The sequence below is a fragment of the Electrophorus electricus genome, chromosome 3 (genome assembly GCF_013358815.1).
Source record: "Electrophorus electricus isolate fEleEle1 chromosome 3, fEleEle1.pri, whole genome shotgun sequence".
Classification (NCBI taxonomy): domain Eukaryota; kingdom Metazoa; phylum Chordata; class Actinopteri; order Gymnotiformes; family Gymnotidae; genus Electrophorus; species Electrophorus electricus.
The window spans coordinates 22,290,449-22,310,000 of NC_049537.1; the positions used below are offsets into that span (position 1 = coordinate 22,290,449).

The 19,552-nt window shown below is 43.8% G+C and overlaps 1 protein-coding gene across 1 annotated transcript in view; it reads left to right on the top strand.

Moving 5' to 3' along the window:
* The first annotated feature begins 1,207 nt into the window (after window positions 1-1,207).
* Window positions 1,208-19,552, top strand: part of LOC118241052 (nesprin-1-like) — a 22,886-nt gene continuing 4,541 nt past the window's right edge. The window contains exons 1-3 of the mRNA XM_035524391.1: window positions 1,208-1,274; window positions 13,847-13,908; window positions 19,335-19,430. Of these exons, the coding sequence (XP_035380284.1) occupies window positions 1,208-1,274; window positions 13,847-13,908; window positions 19,335-19,430 (225 nt within the window). The remainder of the gene's footprint in view (window positions 1,275-13,846; window positions 13,909-19,334; window positions 19,431-19,552) is intronic.

Sequence of the window (19,552 nt, forward strand, 5' to 3'; positions counted from 1 at the left end):
CTTGTTTCAGTAAACTTTGTTTCGAAACTGATATCTATTCTGGTATGAGTTGTGAAACACTAGGCACTGTAAGAGCACTGGAGCAAAGCGCGACTGTAGATGATTGACAGGGCAGGGACAGCGTGGTGTGGGCGAAGGAGGCGGGCGTCCACGGGCGGCTCTGCCGGCCGCCTAATGAGCTTTTCAGAATTATGCTGACGGATGTGCTTCCAGGGGTTTTTGCCTCAGCGATAGAGAAGCCCTGGGCGTGCGCAGATAAGATTCAGCCAGGGCTTCCCCTGCACCGGCTTCGGTTCTTCCGCACTCCAGCCTCCCTCCCCCTCCCTACCTCTCACCTCCGGTGCCGCTCGAGCCGCAGCGGGCCTCCACGCTGGAGGTCACATCGCAGAGCCAAAGCGGCAGCGTCAGCAGTCCGTGCTCTGTGTAGACTCGGCTTTGCCCCACGCCGCTGTCTGTCCCTCGTCCCTTCGCTCAGTGTCAGCAAGGTACAGATGTTCGAGCAGAGCTATACGACAGGCCAGGTTGTGGCACTAAATTTCGAAAAGGTTTTCGTAAAGATTTATATCCTGACGTCACCTTTTGCTTTCACGATCTGGCTCGGTGGCATTATATCTTGGTGGTCCTCCTTTTATATTTTTGCGTTTATAAAAGGAGCTGAGGAAATCCTGTTTTGTCTGCCTCGTCTTTTCTGTGTTTTCCTTCTGTGGTGAGGTGCTCTGACATTTATTTTTGAGGTGTACGGCCGCATATGATAATATGGCAATATGCGTGTTCGGAAGCATTCAGTGGCTCCCCCTTTCTTGCATATAGACACGGAGCATAACTCCAGCTCTGTGATTGGCCAGGAGGCTTATGTTCACGAGCTGCTCTCTGAGTGGACACCAGGTGGCAGTGGCTGTTAGTGCTAGAGCTTACAGAACTGTGTGTTTGTGTGTGTGTGTGTGTGTGTGTGTGAGAGAGAGATAGAAAGAGAGAGAGGGAGAGAGAGGACGATAGAGTGAAATAGACAGAGCAAAGGATAGATTGAGTGGGGGAGATGCTGCAGCCTACTGAAGCCACAAGTCCAACTTCCCGCTGAAGATAGTCTGCAGAGCAGCCAATCCTGCTGGCATCCTTGCAAATGCCCTTTCCCACTGATCTCAGCACTGTGGATTAAATCTCGAGGGACCGCCGTGGTCGGGAAGGAAGCTGACTCCGGACCAGCGGCATGGCGTCAGCTGGGCACTATGGACGCTCGGCCAGGGAGATTGCCAATGAGATGCAGAGGCTGCAGGGTAGGTGCTTAGGCATGCTTTCTGTTAAGGTGACCCCACTGCTGTGCTGTAGGATGACACAGCAGAACCTCGCACTAGCTGCAGGATGGAAATCTCGGGAGCTCGGAGGCTTGGAGTTTGGGTGACTTTTAGACATCTTGTAAACTTAGGCTACACATGCAGTGCAAGCACATCGATGCAATTTGTTTGTAAGCACTGGTCATTCGGTTAGTATATGTAATCAGTGACAAAGCATGCTAGAATTAGCATATTAAATTCTATAGCATAAAACTGCAAAAAAACGGTGTTTCTGGATACAGAGGGGTTGCATTATTTAATGGTTATTTTGTGATCAGTGAAGCGTTGAACCTGAAGGTCAATGCTGCAACCACAGAATGTTTCTGTCAATCATTCTCTGTGTGTGTGTGTGTGTGTGTGTGTGTGTGTGTGTGTGTGTGTGTGTGTGTGTGGTGTGTGTGTGTGCTTGTGTGTGTGTGTGTGTGTGTGTGTGTGTGTGAGCGCACCTTTTGTTTTAATGACTTCGTTTGTCACTCAGAAATTCTTAAAGCTTGTATTGATTTGTTACCAGGTCAAATGTATTTGTTATTGCAGTGATGCCAAGATTCCATTTCACATTTATCAGTTTGTATTCTGTTGTTTAGTTGGAAGATGCAATTAAAAGACTGAAAAGAAAGGCTTTGTTAAGTAAGAGACTGATCATAAAGAGTTATAACTGGTGACTGTGACATCAGGCTGATGTGAGGATAGGAAAGAGTACACAAACAGAGAGAGAGAGAGAGAGAGAGAGAGAGAGAGAGAGAGAGAGAGAGAGAGAGAGAGAGATACATGATCTGCTGAAGAGCTGACTCTGTACAGATGTGCATTGCCTCTTTTGAGCAGAAGCCTACTGTTTGTAACCAGTAGATAAATGCTTTACATGACTGTGTCTTTAAAACAGCACTCAGGCTTTTACAGTATAGCAGCAGCATGCATGAATTCAGACATGCCCAGCATATGCACACTGCCGAAGCCCTTTCCCACAGTTCTCCTGCCCCTGCCTCTCTGTCAGAAGAACAGGAACTCTGCCTCACAACCTCTGTAATTATACAGAATATGAACTCTCATTTGTCTCTTTAACAATGTAACAGCGATTATCATCATCATATGAACTATAGTTAGCACATTTTCATCTGCTGAATTTTTAATAATCAGCGCTCTTTCTTGAGAATAGCTCAAATGAAACATTGTATTCTTTGTTTCACAAATTTAGATCAAAGGTAAATAAACATTCTGTCCTCATACAAGGACATCTTTATAAACTGCTTCCTATTTATATAATTGTATAGTTTGCATAGCTATCCGATGCTGGATGGAAATAGCCAGAGGAAATGAAAACTCTATAATACTATTCGATTAGCTCACTGGTCTTTCTTTCCACGCAGATAAGAGTTTCTTGGTAAAACTGTTGTGTATAACAACATGTGATTACCATGTGGAGGTGTGAGCTTCAGTCGCCTTAGAAACAGTATATGGAGAATTATAGAGATGTGGGCACACGGCTCAGAAAGAGTCTTGTCCAGTATGGCAAAGTTGGCACTGCCATCCTGTGTGTGTGTGTGTGTGTGTGTGTGTGTATGTGTGTGTGTGTGTGAGTGTGTGTGTGTGTGTGTGTGTGTGTGTGTGTCTAATGATGACAACAACTACAGCTTCATATTATCTGACATGAGGAGGAGATAGACAGGACTGGATGAATCAATAACTATAGTTCCTCGCTTAAAAAAATCAACAACAATAAGAAGAAAAATATTTTTTGCATCTTGAATTTGGTGGATGTATATTTAACCCATGTTTTATCTTATTCACAAATTTCACACAAACAAATACGTAAACCATAACACCACAAAAAATCAGCCATTTGAATGAATCCTCTCCTGGATGAAGAGGGATGAAGAGGATGAAGTTTGAGGCATTTCTTCTCATCCTTTGATCAGAGCAGATTAGCGTTTCTCTGTGTGTGAGCCGGACAGGAGTTTAGTGCTTAGTCTTAATGCTGGAAGCAAGAGAATCACTGGGCACGTGCACTCGCTTCTGGACACATTCAAATGTTCGGATTCACGGCTAAAACACTGAAGAAAACACTGGATAATGAATACCTGTCTCTCATGTGCGTGTATCCACCCACTCACTCACACACAGACACACACACACAGACACACACACACACACACAGACACACACACACACACACACACACACACACACACACACAGACCCTCCATTGCATTCTTGTTCATTTCTGCTCATTCCATCCACATTCTCTGGTCTTGTTTGAGAAATGAAAGCCTCCTTTGTGCTCATTCTTTTTCTCCCACATGGTTTCCTACAACTATGAATTATGAAATTTGTTTAATAAGCCTCCTAGACAGAGTTTACTCTCCATACAGGTTATAACATAGGTTAGGCCTCTCTAGACTGTTTTAATGTATGATTTCATGCATCAGAAGAAACCCTGGTCTTCTCTGATTTTTAACGTAATTTGTATTCAGGACAAGCTCCTCGGTCACTGTGGCACCAGCCATGAACACAAACACAGTCTCCATGTCCCCTAGTTGTTCTGTACTTCACATCCAGTGACAGGTTGTTAGGAAAAAAAGAACAGTAAGAGACAAAGAAAAAATGGCAATTAGTGGCACCATATGGCAGAAAAAGGGAGAGTGGCTTTGAATGTCTCCCAGGCTAAGAGTCGTTCCATATGTTGTGGAATTCTGCCATATATTGTCTCTCATTATCTAGTATGCGACGCTTCTCTCTCCAACCTGAAGTCTCTCGGTGCTCTTCTGCGCGGGCAGGCCAAACAGAGTGTTCCCACCCGCGAACCGACGCTTACGTGGACTTTAACCATGACCTCTGGAAGAATGCCAGGTTATTGTTCATTAAGAGTACTCATCCTCACGTCCTTCTGGCCAGTTGTGTGCAGTGAACAGTACAGTAAAGGCAGTGGCATGTCTGGAGACTGTACTGAATGGTCTGTGTAATTGTATTGCTTTTTGAAATTGGCCTCTTTGTCAAAATGTAAATGACCACGTTTCCAGTCATGCTTTGTGGGCTGATAACCTCAGTATCGTCATTCCCCACCTCGCATTACTAATTTTAGCTTTTACAGCATGAAAAGCATGGTTAGCTGACCCTATCTAAGATAACATGCAAAAAAAGCCCATTATTTAGGTAGTGCAATATACAATGCGATCAAATCATGTGCTATTTTGAAATATTTTTTCAATTTCTAACTTTTATATGCCCAATTTTAGGAAATTGTAAGTGGCAAATGGTCTTCCCAGTATGGTAGTAGTCAGACTAGCCACTCAGAATCAAGATGCGAATTCTGGAACACCATTCGCATTTTGCAAAAAAATAAAATAAAATTGGCTTCCTTCCATGTTGATAACCAATTATATTCAGCTATGTTAGCTATGCAGGGTCATCTGGTGAGCCAATTAGCTTTGAGAATCACTTACTGAGTTTTAGCATTGTTACATCTTAAAGATGACTCTGAAAATGGCTTAACTGTGTTAACTGTGTGGCATTCTTCTGGGCTTGGATGGGGCTGTGGTCATTTGGCAAATACAGTGTTACTGTTTGTTTAGTTACACAGGTAACAAAAATAGTCATGATAAATATTCATTCACGTCAGTCTCTCCATACATTTTCCTCGAAGACGGCCACTATATTTAGGTTGCATTTAAAGACATAAAGTCAGCCAGTGTGCTGAGCGACATGCTTTACTCCAGAAGAGTAGTTCTCCTGGGCTTGGACTGCCTCTCTCACCTCTGATACTTTATGAACCCCCGCAAACACCACCTGAGACAGAGAGGGAGAGAGACAGAGAGAGAGAAAGAGAGAGAGAGAGGAAGAGGAGAGAGAGAGAGAGAGGGAAGCAAAGACTCATGGAGGTCAGCCCATGTGCTTCAGGTCTACGGTCCCACCAGGCCTGGCAGAAAGCCAGAGGAACAGGGGGAAAAAAATCTGCATTCTGCCTTGGCATGCTGCCAGTTGCCCTGTGCAGTAATATGCCAGCACTGTCAGGGGCTGGACCGGTCTCTGCTGACCAGCACAGTCACCTTGAACACTCTGAGCGTCCGGCTGTCTTGACAATGAAGCTCTTTTATCAGTGTGGTGCCTGTAGACACAGTGATATTTCGAAGCCCCCGCTCATGTTTCTGTATACTGAAACCATCTATAGTCGGAATTCGGTTCCAGCCTCAACCTGCACAGGGAGGAAACAGGATAGAGACTGTGGGTCAGCCACTGAAGAAATGAACATGCAATGTAATATCATTGGATTTTTTCCCCTCATTTTTAATGTAATTTGGATTCATAACAAGCTCCACAGTCATGGTGGCACTAGCCATGATCATAAACATAGTCTATGTTCTGTTGCAATATCCCACATCCAAACAGTAACATAAATGGATTTTTGGATGCTGGAAAAATAGTACAAAATTATGAATAGGCTGAGATTTTACAGCTTTCAAACAGTAGAATGGTGCAAAATATTGTGGAACTAATTAGTGGCGGGTGTGGGAGGGATCTAGTGTAGAGATTTCAGGAACATCATTTAGAATTGTTTATAATCACATACATGTATGTGCATATGTGTGAGCATGTGCGCGTGTGCATGAGTGTGTGTGTGTGTGCGTGCATGTGCCTGCGTGCGTGTGTGCATGTGTGTGCGTGTGTGTGCGCATGCGTGTTTGCGTGTGCATGTGTGTGCGTGTGTGCGCATGCGCGTGTGCGCGTGTGTGTGTGTGTGTGCGCGCGTGCGTGTGTGCGCGCGTGCGTGGGTGTGTGCGCATACGTGTGTGCGCATGCGTGTGTGCGCGGGCGTGTGTGTGTGTGCATGTGTGTGTGTGTGTGTGTGTGTGTGTGCGTATGTGTGTTTGCACGTGCGTGCACGTGTGTGTGCACGTGCGTGCGCGTGTGTGTGCGTGTGTGTGCGTGTGCGTGGGTGTGTGCGCATGTGTGTGTGTGTGTGTGTGTGCGTGTGTGTGCTTGCATGTGTGTGTGTGTGCATGCATGCGTGTGCGTGTGTGTGCGTGCGTGTATGCGTGTGCGTGTGTGTGCCAGTTAATTAACATATCTTTGAACTATCTCCCTTTTATTTCACAGTGCCATTGTAGACTCACCAGAACCTTTCTTAAGACCTTTAGTCAGATTTTAAAAGCCATTCATCTGTCAGTCAAGCGTATCTAATCGCTGGAGCGAACTCACTAGGCTGCTGGCCAGTCTCTATAGAGGGGGTGTCCACTGGTCATGTCTTAATAGTGATACTCTTGTGCTGCTGTCAGTGAGTGAACCAACCTGACTTGTGTCTAGGCCTTTTTAAAAGGGCAACTATGCACCGGCATAAGGGGAAGAAAAGGTCTGATCGACCTTTCTTTTGTAGTTGTGTTTTGCTGAGCATTTAAGAGGGAACACCAAATGAAAGCAGCATCAGTGAAGATATGTAGGTAATATCTTTTGTATACACACAAAAGACAAACTTATATATAAATTCCTTATAAAGCACCCTTCTGGTGGGTGGTCATGTCTGTTTTTCTGACTCTTGGTCATTCTACCAAATGTTTTGAGGTTTCGAGGGTGCGGCTCAGTATTTTCAGATCTTCTGGTTGTAGCTCCTGGGATCTGTTTGGAGCCGCTCCTCCGTATCCTCAGAACGAGCTTGGCGTTAAACTTCCACGTGCTCTTTATTTCCTCTTTCAGTCTTATGTTTCTGCCACTGAATATGGTAACTGTGTAGTCAGAACTGCCTTCTGTCTTCTAGGATGTTATTTCTTTGTGTCTTTGCACTTGTATTTGCTGATATTGTTTCATCTCTGCACTTGCTTGGTGCACCATGGGTCCTGGAGCAGCAATGTTTCGTCCTGTTGTACTTGATTTGCGTTCTCAGACTTTTCTTATTCCTCCATTTGGAATTTTCCAGCTTGTGACATTTCTTACCACTGCTGTTATCTGCAACTTGTTTAGTCATGATCTCTGGTTGGCTCACCGTGACTTTCTTGTCTGTTTGGATATGGAGGTCTCACAGGATGTTAAATTTATGTTCCACCACTATAATGCCTCCCATTTGACCTTGGGCTGTCCAGCTCATTTTTTCGCATATGCTTCTGTATGTAATTCCTGCCCCTTGGTTGTGTCTCTTAACGAAAAGGGCAAGTGGCCACTAAATGACATTTAAGTATCTACAAATAGAGTGCGTCTGAATATACATATATGCAAAGTGCTTTTGAATATACAGATATACAAAATATAGATATGTTCCATGATATGGCATGTATTTTGTAGTAATCCTAGGTCAGGAATCTGTTGCTCAGATACAGCGATTCACTGTTTTAACCTGTTCTCAATGTTAGCAATTGTCATTAACCTGCTCTAAAGGAGATCAATGGTGACTGATATAAATTAAGTAGGTGGGTGGCCACTTAACTGTCTATTTAGCCTCCAGCAACATTGGTGACAGTAGCCCTAGCCTGCAGGACTCAATGGGGAATGAATTAGCATTCCGCTTGCGCTTATCTTACAAAGGCAGGTCAGCATCTGATGTGCCCCACTGCAAATCCAGTATCACACTGCACCCATCAAAAGCAATGTGACTCTTTGCCTCAGGAAAGCTGTGTGACTTGTTGTGGGTCAGCAGGTCATCTGCTGACCTTGTGCCAGACACCTGCATCCCACAAGACTATGTGTCCAAGGCTATTACCTACAACATTAAAAAAGATGCTTTGGACAGGACCTCTCATAGCTTTAGCAGCTCCTGTCTCTGTCTGTCACCATCCTATCTCACCCTCCCAAGTCTGCCCGTCTGCGTGTGACCAGTGTGTGGTCCTTGTACGCAGGATGAAAAGCTTAGTGTGTCTGACCTACTTCCACCCTGACCCTGGTTTTGTTAAACCCCCAACGGCGAGTAACCCGCTCTCGGGATCTCTGATGCTGTTGTCTGGAATGCCTGCAGTCTTCTGCACTCTTCCACAAGAAATCACTCTTAAAAGTGTTTGGAGTAGATCTATAGTGCCTTGAGGGGCAATCTATAGATTCTATAAGAAACGCACGTGAGCACAACATGAGCTGTTGTTTTGTGAGCTTGCGAGGTAGCCTACCATCTGTGCACAGACTAAACATTTCGGATGGAGTTTTCCGACCCATGTTTGGCCTACTCAGAGTTAAAAAAGCAGCCCAGTCCTCAGCCCCTTTCCTAGTCTTTTTTCAAGGAAAAGAATTCCCTCAGAAGATGTTAACTCTGTAGGCAAACTGAATTATTTTCCGTAGCTGTTATGTGGATTCTTAAAAATGCTGACCCAGCGTAGGAGACAGGACCGAACCTGACATCTCTCCATCTGACTTCAGGAGGAGACAAAAGGTCTCAAAACAGCTGAGGAATACATTCTTATTGCGGTAATCATTTTGACTTGTTCCTAAAATCATTTACTATCAGAACCCTGTAATTAGCGATGCTAATTTGACAGGCTGAGGGATGGAGTGCCACATTGGGATGATTTGCCTGTGAAAGGGCCACATGTAGGAGCGGAAGCATGCGGCACAGCATGAATGGACCACGAGGGCCCTTCAAACATTCTGAAGATTTCCGTTACACGTCTTATGAAGAGTATGAATACACATAATAGTGATTTGTGAAGCCGGTCGTCGTTGCCTTAGAGCAATATGGGAATGGGTGTGTGTGTGTGTGTGTGTGTGTGTGTGTGTGTGTGTGTGTGTGTGTGTGTGTGTGTGAGAATGGGAGAGAGAGAGCAAGAGATAGAGGAGCACCTGTTTGTTCCTGCGGGGCATTCATTAGTGCAGATTTATGAAGTGGATCATTATAGAATTCACGGATGTTCGAATAGAAAGTGCATCCTTAGGGAAATCACCACGGTATGAGAGAGGCCCACGTTCTTAGGTGCACACGTGGAGTCAGTAGGTGATCTGTCTTCAGGCCCAGATCAAGGGGAACCTTTAAATTGATCTAAACAAATCATATCTTTTAATTTACAACACCATTAGCTAATGCATAAATGGTCCAGAGTTGATTCTAGATGTGAAATTTGCATCTCAAGTCAACTGTCTCACTACATGAGGACCGATGAACTGTAAAGGCCAATATGACAGCAATTGCGAAGCTGTAGAGTCAGCATAAATCAATAGTCATAACCATTCCCCCGCTACCTGACATACCTGATTTGGTTGCCCAGAATGCAGATGTGAAGTCCTTCAGCAGCCTGGAGAATGGCTGGCAGACCTCGGGGGAGGTGGTTCCACATCTCCCGGCGCAGTGGTCTAACTGGGCATTAAATTTTAATTGACTTTCACTCCACAGTCAAATGCAATGACTACAGAGCCAAAACCACAAAACTAAATCACTATCCAATTATGGATTTACTGTACATAAAGTCCCCAAGCTTCCAGTAGATGGCGCTCTGCCTCCCAAGCCACATTTTTAAACACTCCATTGAAATGAGCGAGAAACCCAAATATCCCCAGGCTGCAGAAGAAAGAGGTTCCACCGTGTATGCTTGCCAGAGTCTCCGAGTGCCCTTTGGGTCCCCTCACTGCACAGGACTGCAGGCAGCAGATGAACCTTCATGAACCTTCTATAGTAGACTAAACACACACACACACACACATACACACACCCTCAAAAGAAAAGAAAAAAAAGACTGGTTGAATAGCTTCAGGTGCTCAGATGGGTCTTTGTCTCATTTATCTGATCCTGGCAACCAAACGAATTAATACACTGGTGTGATAAAAGAAAATTTTATACAATATTTCTCTTGAATTGTGCAATAATTATCTGCATTTAATTGTTATTACTGGGTATGTCTTGTGTGTGGGAATGACAAACAATCCAAAAATCTTTTTTTTAGATTTTGTTTCCATTTTAAAGCTTCCAGCTTCTCTTTTTGCAACACAGAATTGCTTTTGGAGGTCAGGATGTAAAATTGAACGCTGCACTGAATTTACTGCAGAAAGATCATATTTATGCTTCAGCACCATGGACAGAGACCGAAAGATACACTCATCTAGAATCATCAGTTCTAAATTGCCGCCCACTAGCAAATTAGTTAAGTGCCAGTGCGACTGTTCACAGACGTGTTAACGTGTGTGGTTTACTGTTGAGATTTTTTTCCTTTAATCATTTCTGCTTCTCTATATATATAGGCTGAACATTCTTGGTTTGTAATGCGTTGCCTAGTTTGTCCAAATTAAAATTCCTTTCATATTGTACTATATGAAGATTTGTGATTTTGTCATTTTTTCTTTCCTCCTAAACCTCGAAAGAAATTTTGATATGCAATGCGAAGGATTATTGTAGGAAAATGGCCCAGGCTAAGAAAGAAGATGGGAGATAACGGAAGACAGATTCCACCTCACAGGTGCCTTGGATATTAACGGCTTTCGTCATTAAAAAACCCTTTCGGGAGAAAAAGGATAAAGAGCAAATCACACTCATGATTAATGAATCTGTCATGAGAAGTGCTACATTTCTCAGGCTTATAATTTTTTGTGTTTTTCCTTTGCATTGCATAGAATAGTGAGTGTATTGTGATTAGAAACACACAATATTACTATTCTAACCCCAATAGTGAAAAGAGATATGATTGTTTTGTTGTGTATCTGGTTTAAAATGAAGTTGTGTGTCATTACTCTACATTATACAGCATTTATTCAAAACCTACAAAATAGTATGGCAAGGAGCTTACAGTATATAAATCCCACAACTTCTCAATAATTCAACTCCAGCTATAGCCGGTCATGGGCTGTTTGCTTTGTGAGGTCTTATCAAGGGCTTTAAACAGCCTCTGGGAGCAGTGAATCAAATGATGCCATGTTGAAATGAAATCAATCAGTTTACTCCACTGGTTTTCCCCGAGACCCTGGCACACTGTCACGTATGCGGCAGACGAGAGGGACAATATAGCTGATGTTGGGCAAATGACGGGGCACAGCAGGTTCAGGCTCTGTCTTCTGTGTGAGTGGGGCGAGTTATGTGAATCCTCGCCGCTACAGATGCATCTAATGCACTCACACACACACACACACACACACACACACACACACACACACACACACACAGAGTCATAACATGTTCCCGCCCCTTTTCCCAAAACATGCTCAGATCTATGACATCACTCATTCTCACAAAATCTGATTGGTTGGAGGGATGAGACAGAATGGATTATTTCTGCAGCCTTGCAGAGAGAGGGAGAGAGAGAGAGAGAGGGTGAGAGAGAGAGAGAGAGAGAGGGTGAGAGAGAGAGAGAGAGAGAGAGAGAGAGGGTGAGAGAGACTGGTATTCTACTCACATGCATACATTCCCACACAGCAGCGCAGCATAAGCAATCAGAGTGACTTCAGTGTTAAGCAGCTGCTATTTTCCACTGTTGTCAGATAGACAGAACCAAGTACCAAGTCATTTTTTCTCTGCAACAAGCCAAAGAGGAGTGTAGGGTGCATTTATTCCCCAGCATACCTTAAAAGGAGCAGGGGGAGAAGGGGCTTGGTAGAGCCCACCCTGTGGCGAACCACAAACCCTTGCTGGCAAGTGGACTTTGCCCCCACTCTATGGACTTAGGAGAGCCAGTGCACACACAGGCAGTGTGGAAACAGACGGCATTAACAGGATGGCACGAAGGGGGCAGGATCTCACCACCAAGAAGAAGCCTGGCGCTCCTCTCAACTTAGTGCCAGGGTTCTGCCTGCACCTTCATGGTAAGGGTGTGTGGGGGGGTTTTGTGTGTTGAGAGTCATTTGTCCAGAAGTCACCAATATATCTGATTCGTGTTGCTCCTGTAAGAGTCAGAGTCACACCAAGGCAGATGTGTGTTTTGGTGTGGGTGTGTGCATATGTACGTGCGTGTCTGTGTTCTGCTTAGTTAGAGAGACAAATGTGCGTTAGTCCTGCTGGGGGACATCTGTAGGACATACTGCATAAATACATGCAGGCTTGCACACTGTCATTAGAGGAGCCCACTGCATGGTGAATGCATGTATGCGTGCGTCTGTGTAAACGACACGACGAGCGCATTTGCATGAGAGTGAAACAGAGCTGTGCTGATTAGTCTGTGGTTACTTTGGCACATAATTAATCAGGAATTTTAAAAAGGTTTCATATCTGAAGTTCGTAATGGTGTGTGTGTGTGTGTGTGTGTGTGTGTGTGTGTGTGTGTGTGTGTGGAGATGGTATGCACAGTATATGTGTGCTACTGTGTGTGTGTGTGTGTGTGTGTGTGTGTGTGTGTGTGTGTGTGTGGAGATGGTATGCACAGTATATGTGTGCTACTGTGTGTGTGTGTGTGTGTGTGTGTGTGTGTGGAGACGGCATGCACAGTATATGTGTGCTACTGTGTGTGCGAATGTTTATTTGCTCTTCCTGCTCAAAGTCACCTCGTCCTTAAGAGTGTGTGGAGGGTGCCACACACGCACGCGCACCCAGCCAGCCGTTAGAGGACACAGATAGAAAAGCCCCGAGCCTTATCGTCATCATCATTCTCTCTTTCTTTCGCTCTCATCAATATTTGATCACGTTGCATTGAACCAGACTTGATCGAGCGATTCATTCAACATTTTCAGGATCTTCAACAAATGTAGCAAATTAGCTTCCTCTCTCTCGTGCCTGCCTCTGTCTCACTTATTGTCATTCCCACTCTCTTTCTGTCTCTTGCTCGACTCTCTCTCTCACCCACACACCCACACACCCACATTATGTGTATGACACAGTGACCGACTTTCACTGCACTGTCTATCATACAGTAGCTTGACTGCCTGAATACAATTATTAATAATACAGTAATAATACATAACAATGCATATATGAGCTCTTCGAAAATCAGACAATCATTTCATTTCTAGCACGGTTATTATAGCAAACATGCTTCGGCCTGTACATTATATTGTATTGTATATATTTTTGTAGTTATATAGCACATGTAATATATTATACATATTGTACATATATTTTGGTGAAAACATGCATTAAAGAGCTAAAGGCAGGGCCAGCATGGGTGAGGAGTGGCGAGCTAAGGGGCACCAGGACCAGCCGGGGGAATCTGGGGCTAGGCACCGGGACTGACAACGCTGTTCCAGGCTGCACAGTCTCTGCACTCCCATGATCACTGCCACTGGATGCCTCCCAGAGGCTTTCTGTCAGGCTAGGTCTCATGCTTCCAGATTCTCTCCTGCCCCAGTCATCAGAGTGCCTGTTTGTTTGTTTGTTTGCATGTTTGTTTGTTTTAAAGGTGACTGCTCAGTTACGCTGCGTGTAGGTTAAAACACAGGTGATGTGAATGAATCTATATGATGTATTACACACCAAAAAGCACACCGGATTCTGACCATGGTAGTGAAAATGGCAAAGTGTTATTGTCCTCTTGATGGCAATAAAAGTAAGTTAAGAGGTAAATTTATCTCTTAGTCCTTAGGCTTAAACTAACATTTGTTTTATTTTTTTTTAATCTGATATTTTCGAGAATGCTGAAGTTTAATGTAATTGTGTCTGTGAGGGTAAGTGATCAAAGTTTCGTTGTGCTTTGTCTTGGGTTTAGATGAGCAGGAGGCTGTGCAGAAGCGGACCTTTACAAAATGGATCAACTCCCATTTGGCGAAGGTGAGACCGGGGTGTTGGCATGTCTACTTGCTGCTGTCACATGTGGCTGGAACACAAAGGGGTTCTCTCTCTCCTGCGCTCCCTCAGACTCACACACACCCACTCACATGCCACGAGTTCTCTCATTATTTAAGTATTAGCCTGTCATAAGACTGGCGCTGCCAGCTCCAGCAGATAAATATACTCATAGAAGCTCGCTGTGCAGTCACATCACTGACAGGATTTAGCTGTAAATCTTTCGGTCATAGACAGCACGGCATCAGAAAGATGTGCTGTAATAAAGCTGCACTATAATCTGCTGTAATTGCAACACAAGCGTTAGTCAATTCATCTGCTTATTTTTCAACTCTGGATACTTCTTTTTTATGCAGACTTCTTTTTTTTGTCCAATATTTCACACTGGGCAAAATGCCAATCTTCACAAATTTCACTGATAGCAGTGACTGTCTTGGTTTTTTTTTTTTTTAATGTTTTTAAAAGCTTCTTTTTCTTCGTTTTTAAGTCGATCACAGGTGTTGCTGGGATTTAACAATTACGACCGGACGCATATGCTCACCCGAGAGAGCGTAATTATGGCATTATAGCGTGCTAATCCCCTCACTTAACCCTTCACTGCGTGTTAGAGATGAGCGGGGCAGGAGCAACTGCTCCGGCCGTTCACTGCACAATTATCTAATGCCACTCCGCTAAACTGTCCCACTGTGATTACTGCGCTCATCTGCAGTGACACGGAGCTGAAAATTCATTTGAAACGTCGACTTGTAGGAAACCGTACCTTGACACGATATTTTATGCCACGCTGCCCGTCAAATGTATTGCTAGGGGCTGTTAAATATCTCAGCGCGTTCGTATATAATAACGGCAAGTTCTTCCGTTGGGTTTGTCGGATAGATTGGAGTTATCAGTGTTGCTGCGAGAGGTCTGTAGCATCGATTCTTCTAAGTGCTTCCGTCTTAAGAGATGTCGGCTGATTGCCTCTTATGGACATTATCAAACGCTATTAGTCTATTTTAAGATTGCCTATCTTCACAATAAGGGGGACACTTTAAGTGATTTATTTTAGGATTAAATTGCACCCCAGATAAGATGTTGACACCTTGCAAACATCTGTAGGAAAGGCATTGCTGTTTGAGTTTTCATAAAAGGGACTCCATCCAGGATGTATTCTTATGCAACTGATGTGATTTGATGTTATAAATCAGTGGATCTTCACGTCCTGAGAGCTGTCACTGAAATAGCTGCTCTGAAAAACAAGTTATGTGTGTGTTCCCTGGTAAATACAGAGAAAAGGCAAGCGTTGAGCATGCATACGTTTGTAAGGAGCAGCTCTGGGGAGTGAGTGTTGGGGACAATAGGGGGAGTTAGCAAGACGTCCCAGTAAAAGGAGCAGGCTGTCTTACCAATACTTATCCTAGGTGCTGGGTTGAGGTTAACTTGATTTAAAGGTTTGAGGCAAAGAAGCAGGTAAGACATTTGGCCAAATGACTGTATTTGTGCTTTGCTTAAAAGTGCTTTGTTCATAATTCTGGCTAGCAACCTTTGAGTCCTGTTACCTGGCACACACATTTGAGAACGGAGATCAAATAATGGCCATTCAGAAATAAAAATCATTCCTATAACCACACACACACACACACACACACACACACACACACACACACACACAACACAAACACACACACACACACACTCTCACACACACACACACACACACACACACACACCACACACACACACACACACTCTCACACACACACAAACACACACACACACACTCTCACACACACACACACACACACACACACTCTCACACACACACACACACACACACACACACCACAAACACCACACACACACACACACTCTCACACACACACACACACACACACACACACACACACACACTCTCACACACACACAAACACACACACACACACACTCTCACACACACACACAACACACACACACACCACACACACACACACTCTCACACACACACACACACACACACACACACACACACACACACACACACAAAACCTCGTCTGCCGCTTATATGGGGACTTGTTAAATGAAGGAAAACACCAGTTCTGATTTCCCTTTGAGCTGATTAAATAGCTCCCTCTCCCTCACCACTCACACGCCCAACTTCCTCCTGCCCCTTTAACCTCACCCTACTCAAACCTGATGTTGCCATGGTGACAGCAGTTTGAAGTGTTTACCTGTCTGGGTGACCATGTGACAAGCAAGGCCGAAAGTTTACACTGCTGTTCCAGGCACACGGACGAATATAGAAAAGTACCATGCAAAGGCAAAGACACTGAGCATGGACGCTGTTTAAGATGTTGAGGCTGTGTAGTTCTCGGACAATTTCCTCTTACATTATGTTTTGTCTCTATGTTATTTAAGTTGTTCAACATCCAGAGGCATGCTCCGGAAAAAAGCCTGCACTAAGATCACATTAAAAAATCAGATTTTTCCAAAATCTGTATTTAAATAACAAATTCTATACATAATCTTATACTGCATGTTCTGCAAGTGACCTTGAGTATGGGGCAATATGAATAAAACTGATGATGATGTGATGATAATAATGAACTATTTCTGAAATATTCATGTCTTGCAGTGAGAAAGAGACACACAGAGAGAGAGGGAGCAAGATGGAGAGAGAGAGAGAGAGAGAGAGAGAGAGAGAGAGAGAGAGAGAGAGAGGAAGTGACATTCTGTTTTAGTTAACTCTCAGAGGTCCATTTGCTTACCCCCTCACCACATGATGCAAATCATCCCCTGTAAGTTTCTAGCCTAAAGGCACAGTCCTCTAATCATTAAGATAACACAGAATGAGAATTCTTCCTATCCTCGCCCTTCCCGGACTCCCTTTGCAGGTGTAACAAAAGAAGATTACGGAGCAGATTCAGGTTCTTATTAACATACGGTCAATTACTACACTTATATTAGTCCGGTGTTCCCTAAGGCAATGATGACTATGTTACCATGAATATAAGCATTAAACCGTGAAGGTGACAAATCCTCAGATCATAGTCATTCCTGGCATACAGTGTGTGGCTTTTTTTCCCCCTGAATGACATTGGGTTGTCCTTTTGTTATAATGTCGGAACGAAGAGTCGCATCTCTCATGCTGTTGGTTCTCTAATCTCCGAGTTCCACTTCAAGTTATGTTTAGTGTACTGGAAGATGTGAAATTCATGATCGCATTAACAAAAGTAAATTCTAATTATAATTACTTGTAAAGCACCTCAGCATAATGGCAGGAAGTATGAAAATATTTTCCAAATTGAAGCTGCATTTATCATGGTTATTTTCGGATTTGGCTTGTGAGCCACGGTATTGATCCTTCGAATTAGCATTGCGATTAGAGATTATCGAGAATGTTTCCTTTTGAAAACATTCTACGTATAACGTTATAGCATCTCAGGACATATGGAGGCTGTGGGCCTTTTTGGCATGCAAGCAACTGCAAAACAGGCAGGCAGAGAGGCTGCACTGAAAGCTCTCATCTGCTTATGAGCCGCAACTTGATTAGGGTCTAGAGAGAAGAGGGGAAAAAGAGCATATATCTGTGTGTGTGTGTGTGTGTGTGTGTGTGTGTGTGTGTGTGTGTGTGTGTGTGAGAGAGAGAGGGAGAAAGAGAGAGAGAGAGAGCGAGAGGAAGAGACATACGGAGGAGAGAGCAACCATGACAGGGAACCCTCCATTTCAATTTTGACAAATCCTCTTAGTCTGGGGTAGGGCTTAATTATGGCATGCCCAATATTGTGGATGAACTCATTTCTCGCGCGCTTGACAGACACTGGATTCTGAGTAGCTCCGACACCCCAAAAGCCCCGGTGAGAGCTCTCAGATGTCCTCAGCTGCAGCCACGCGGTCCACCACTACATACGGCTCCGAGGTCCATTAGCCCTCTCAGTACTGGAGTGGCTCTGACACAGCAAGAGCGCCGCACCTGTGTGTGGGAGGCTCGAGCCAGCCCACTGATGGCTTATCTCAGAAAAACATACTCATTCCCATTGCTTAGAGTTTGTGACTGTGGCCCCCCCCCCCCCCCCCACACACACACAAAGAAAAAAAGGTGGAAATACATTGTCGCCACTGAGATTGAATACAATTTTTAAAGGCAATTTTAAGGGCAGGTTGAAGTGACTACATGTATAATAATCATTGGGCTGTATGCAATGTACCATAGGTGTACCGTGAAGAACTATGTTAAGTTCATGCCTTCGAGTCGGCTGTATGACTATCTCAAACGTGTGCTTGTGGAGTCTTTGTTCACTCTGTACAATGAATATTGAATGACTTACTGACAGGCTTGACAATCAATTTCAGTCAATTATGAGCAGGCACATGTAATTAGCTTAAGCCCGTGATTTATTCTCTCGATAGCGTTTTCCATGCTTTTCAGATTTATTTTTCATCAGTCGCACAATTAGTCAAAGTAGCTGTTTTTAAAATGTAATTTTCTATTAGGTGAATTTAACTTCAATTAATTTCTGAATTATTTCTGAACTAATTGGACTTTCATAGTCATTTCTTTTCTGTTTTGTCTCAGAAGAGCTTAATTAGACTAATCTTAAAGCGCATTCCTCCCTTCCTATTCTCTGCCTCCCTTTCTCTCTCTGTGTCACACAAAGATTGACTCTAATTAAGGTAATCCCTGCTTTCCCTTGCTCCGTATCTTCTGCTTACTCGCCCACTTTTATTATCTGTCTCCACTCGGGCTACATTGCTTTTTAAATCTGTCTTTGCCTATTTTCAGTTTGTCATCTCTCTCTCTCTCTCTCTCTCTCTCTCTCTCTCTCTCTCTCTCTCTCACACACACACACACACACACACACACACACACACACACACACACACACACACCTTCATGTTAATCTTGTTGTGAATGACTTTACCATTTGGACACTTTCCTCCTGCAAATCCTGCCCATGTGATTGGTGTCTTAGAGAACCCCTGAATGTCTTACTGAAGTGTGTGTGTGGGGGGGGGTGCTGGATTAGTGAGTAGAAGTCTACATCATGTCTACCTTGGCTCTCTCCAGAATCAGCTCTTTTTTAGGGAACCTTACAGGCCGAAGACTGAATTATAGAGCATATTCACCATCATTCACATTATAAATAACCAAACTTGACAATATTGACAGGAATTGTGAATTTCTTCACTTTCAGAACTGGAGAATTTCATCACTCTTTTATCACTTGTCTTAGCTCCTAAAAACCTGAATTATAAGCTTCTTGTCAGTTTGAATAGTTCTCGCTGATAATTGTGATTGTGTGTGTTGTATGCATCATTTCAATACCACCACTCTTCTGGACATCGATGCTTACATTTCAAATTCACATTAACACCTTTTATCTGTGTGCCTTGATGACCTTTGCTATCTTCCACTCCCCATGTTTGCTGGACAGAGGGAGCCTCCCCTAGTGGTGAGGGACCTGTTTGAGGACATTAAGGATGGAGTGATGCTACTGGCGCTTCTGGAAGTGCTGTCTGGACAAAAACTGGTAAAGCATTTCAAGTTATTCCACTGTGCTAATGCATACATTTCCAATTTTAGCATTTGGCAGGCACTCATGTCCACAGCAACTTATATTTATCAGTATGACAACATGTGCTCCCTGGAAAT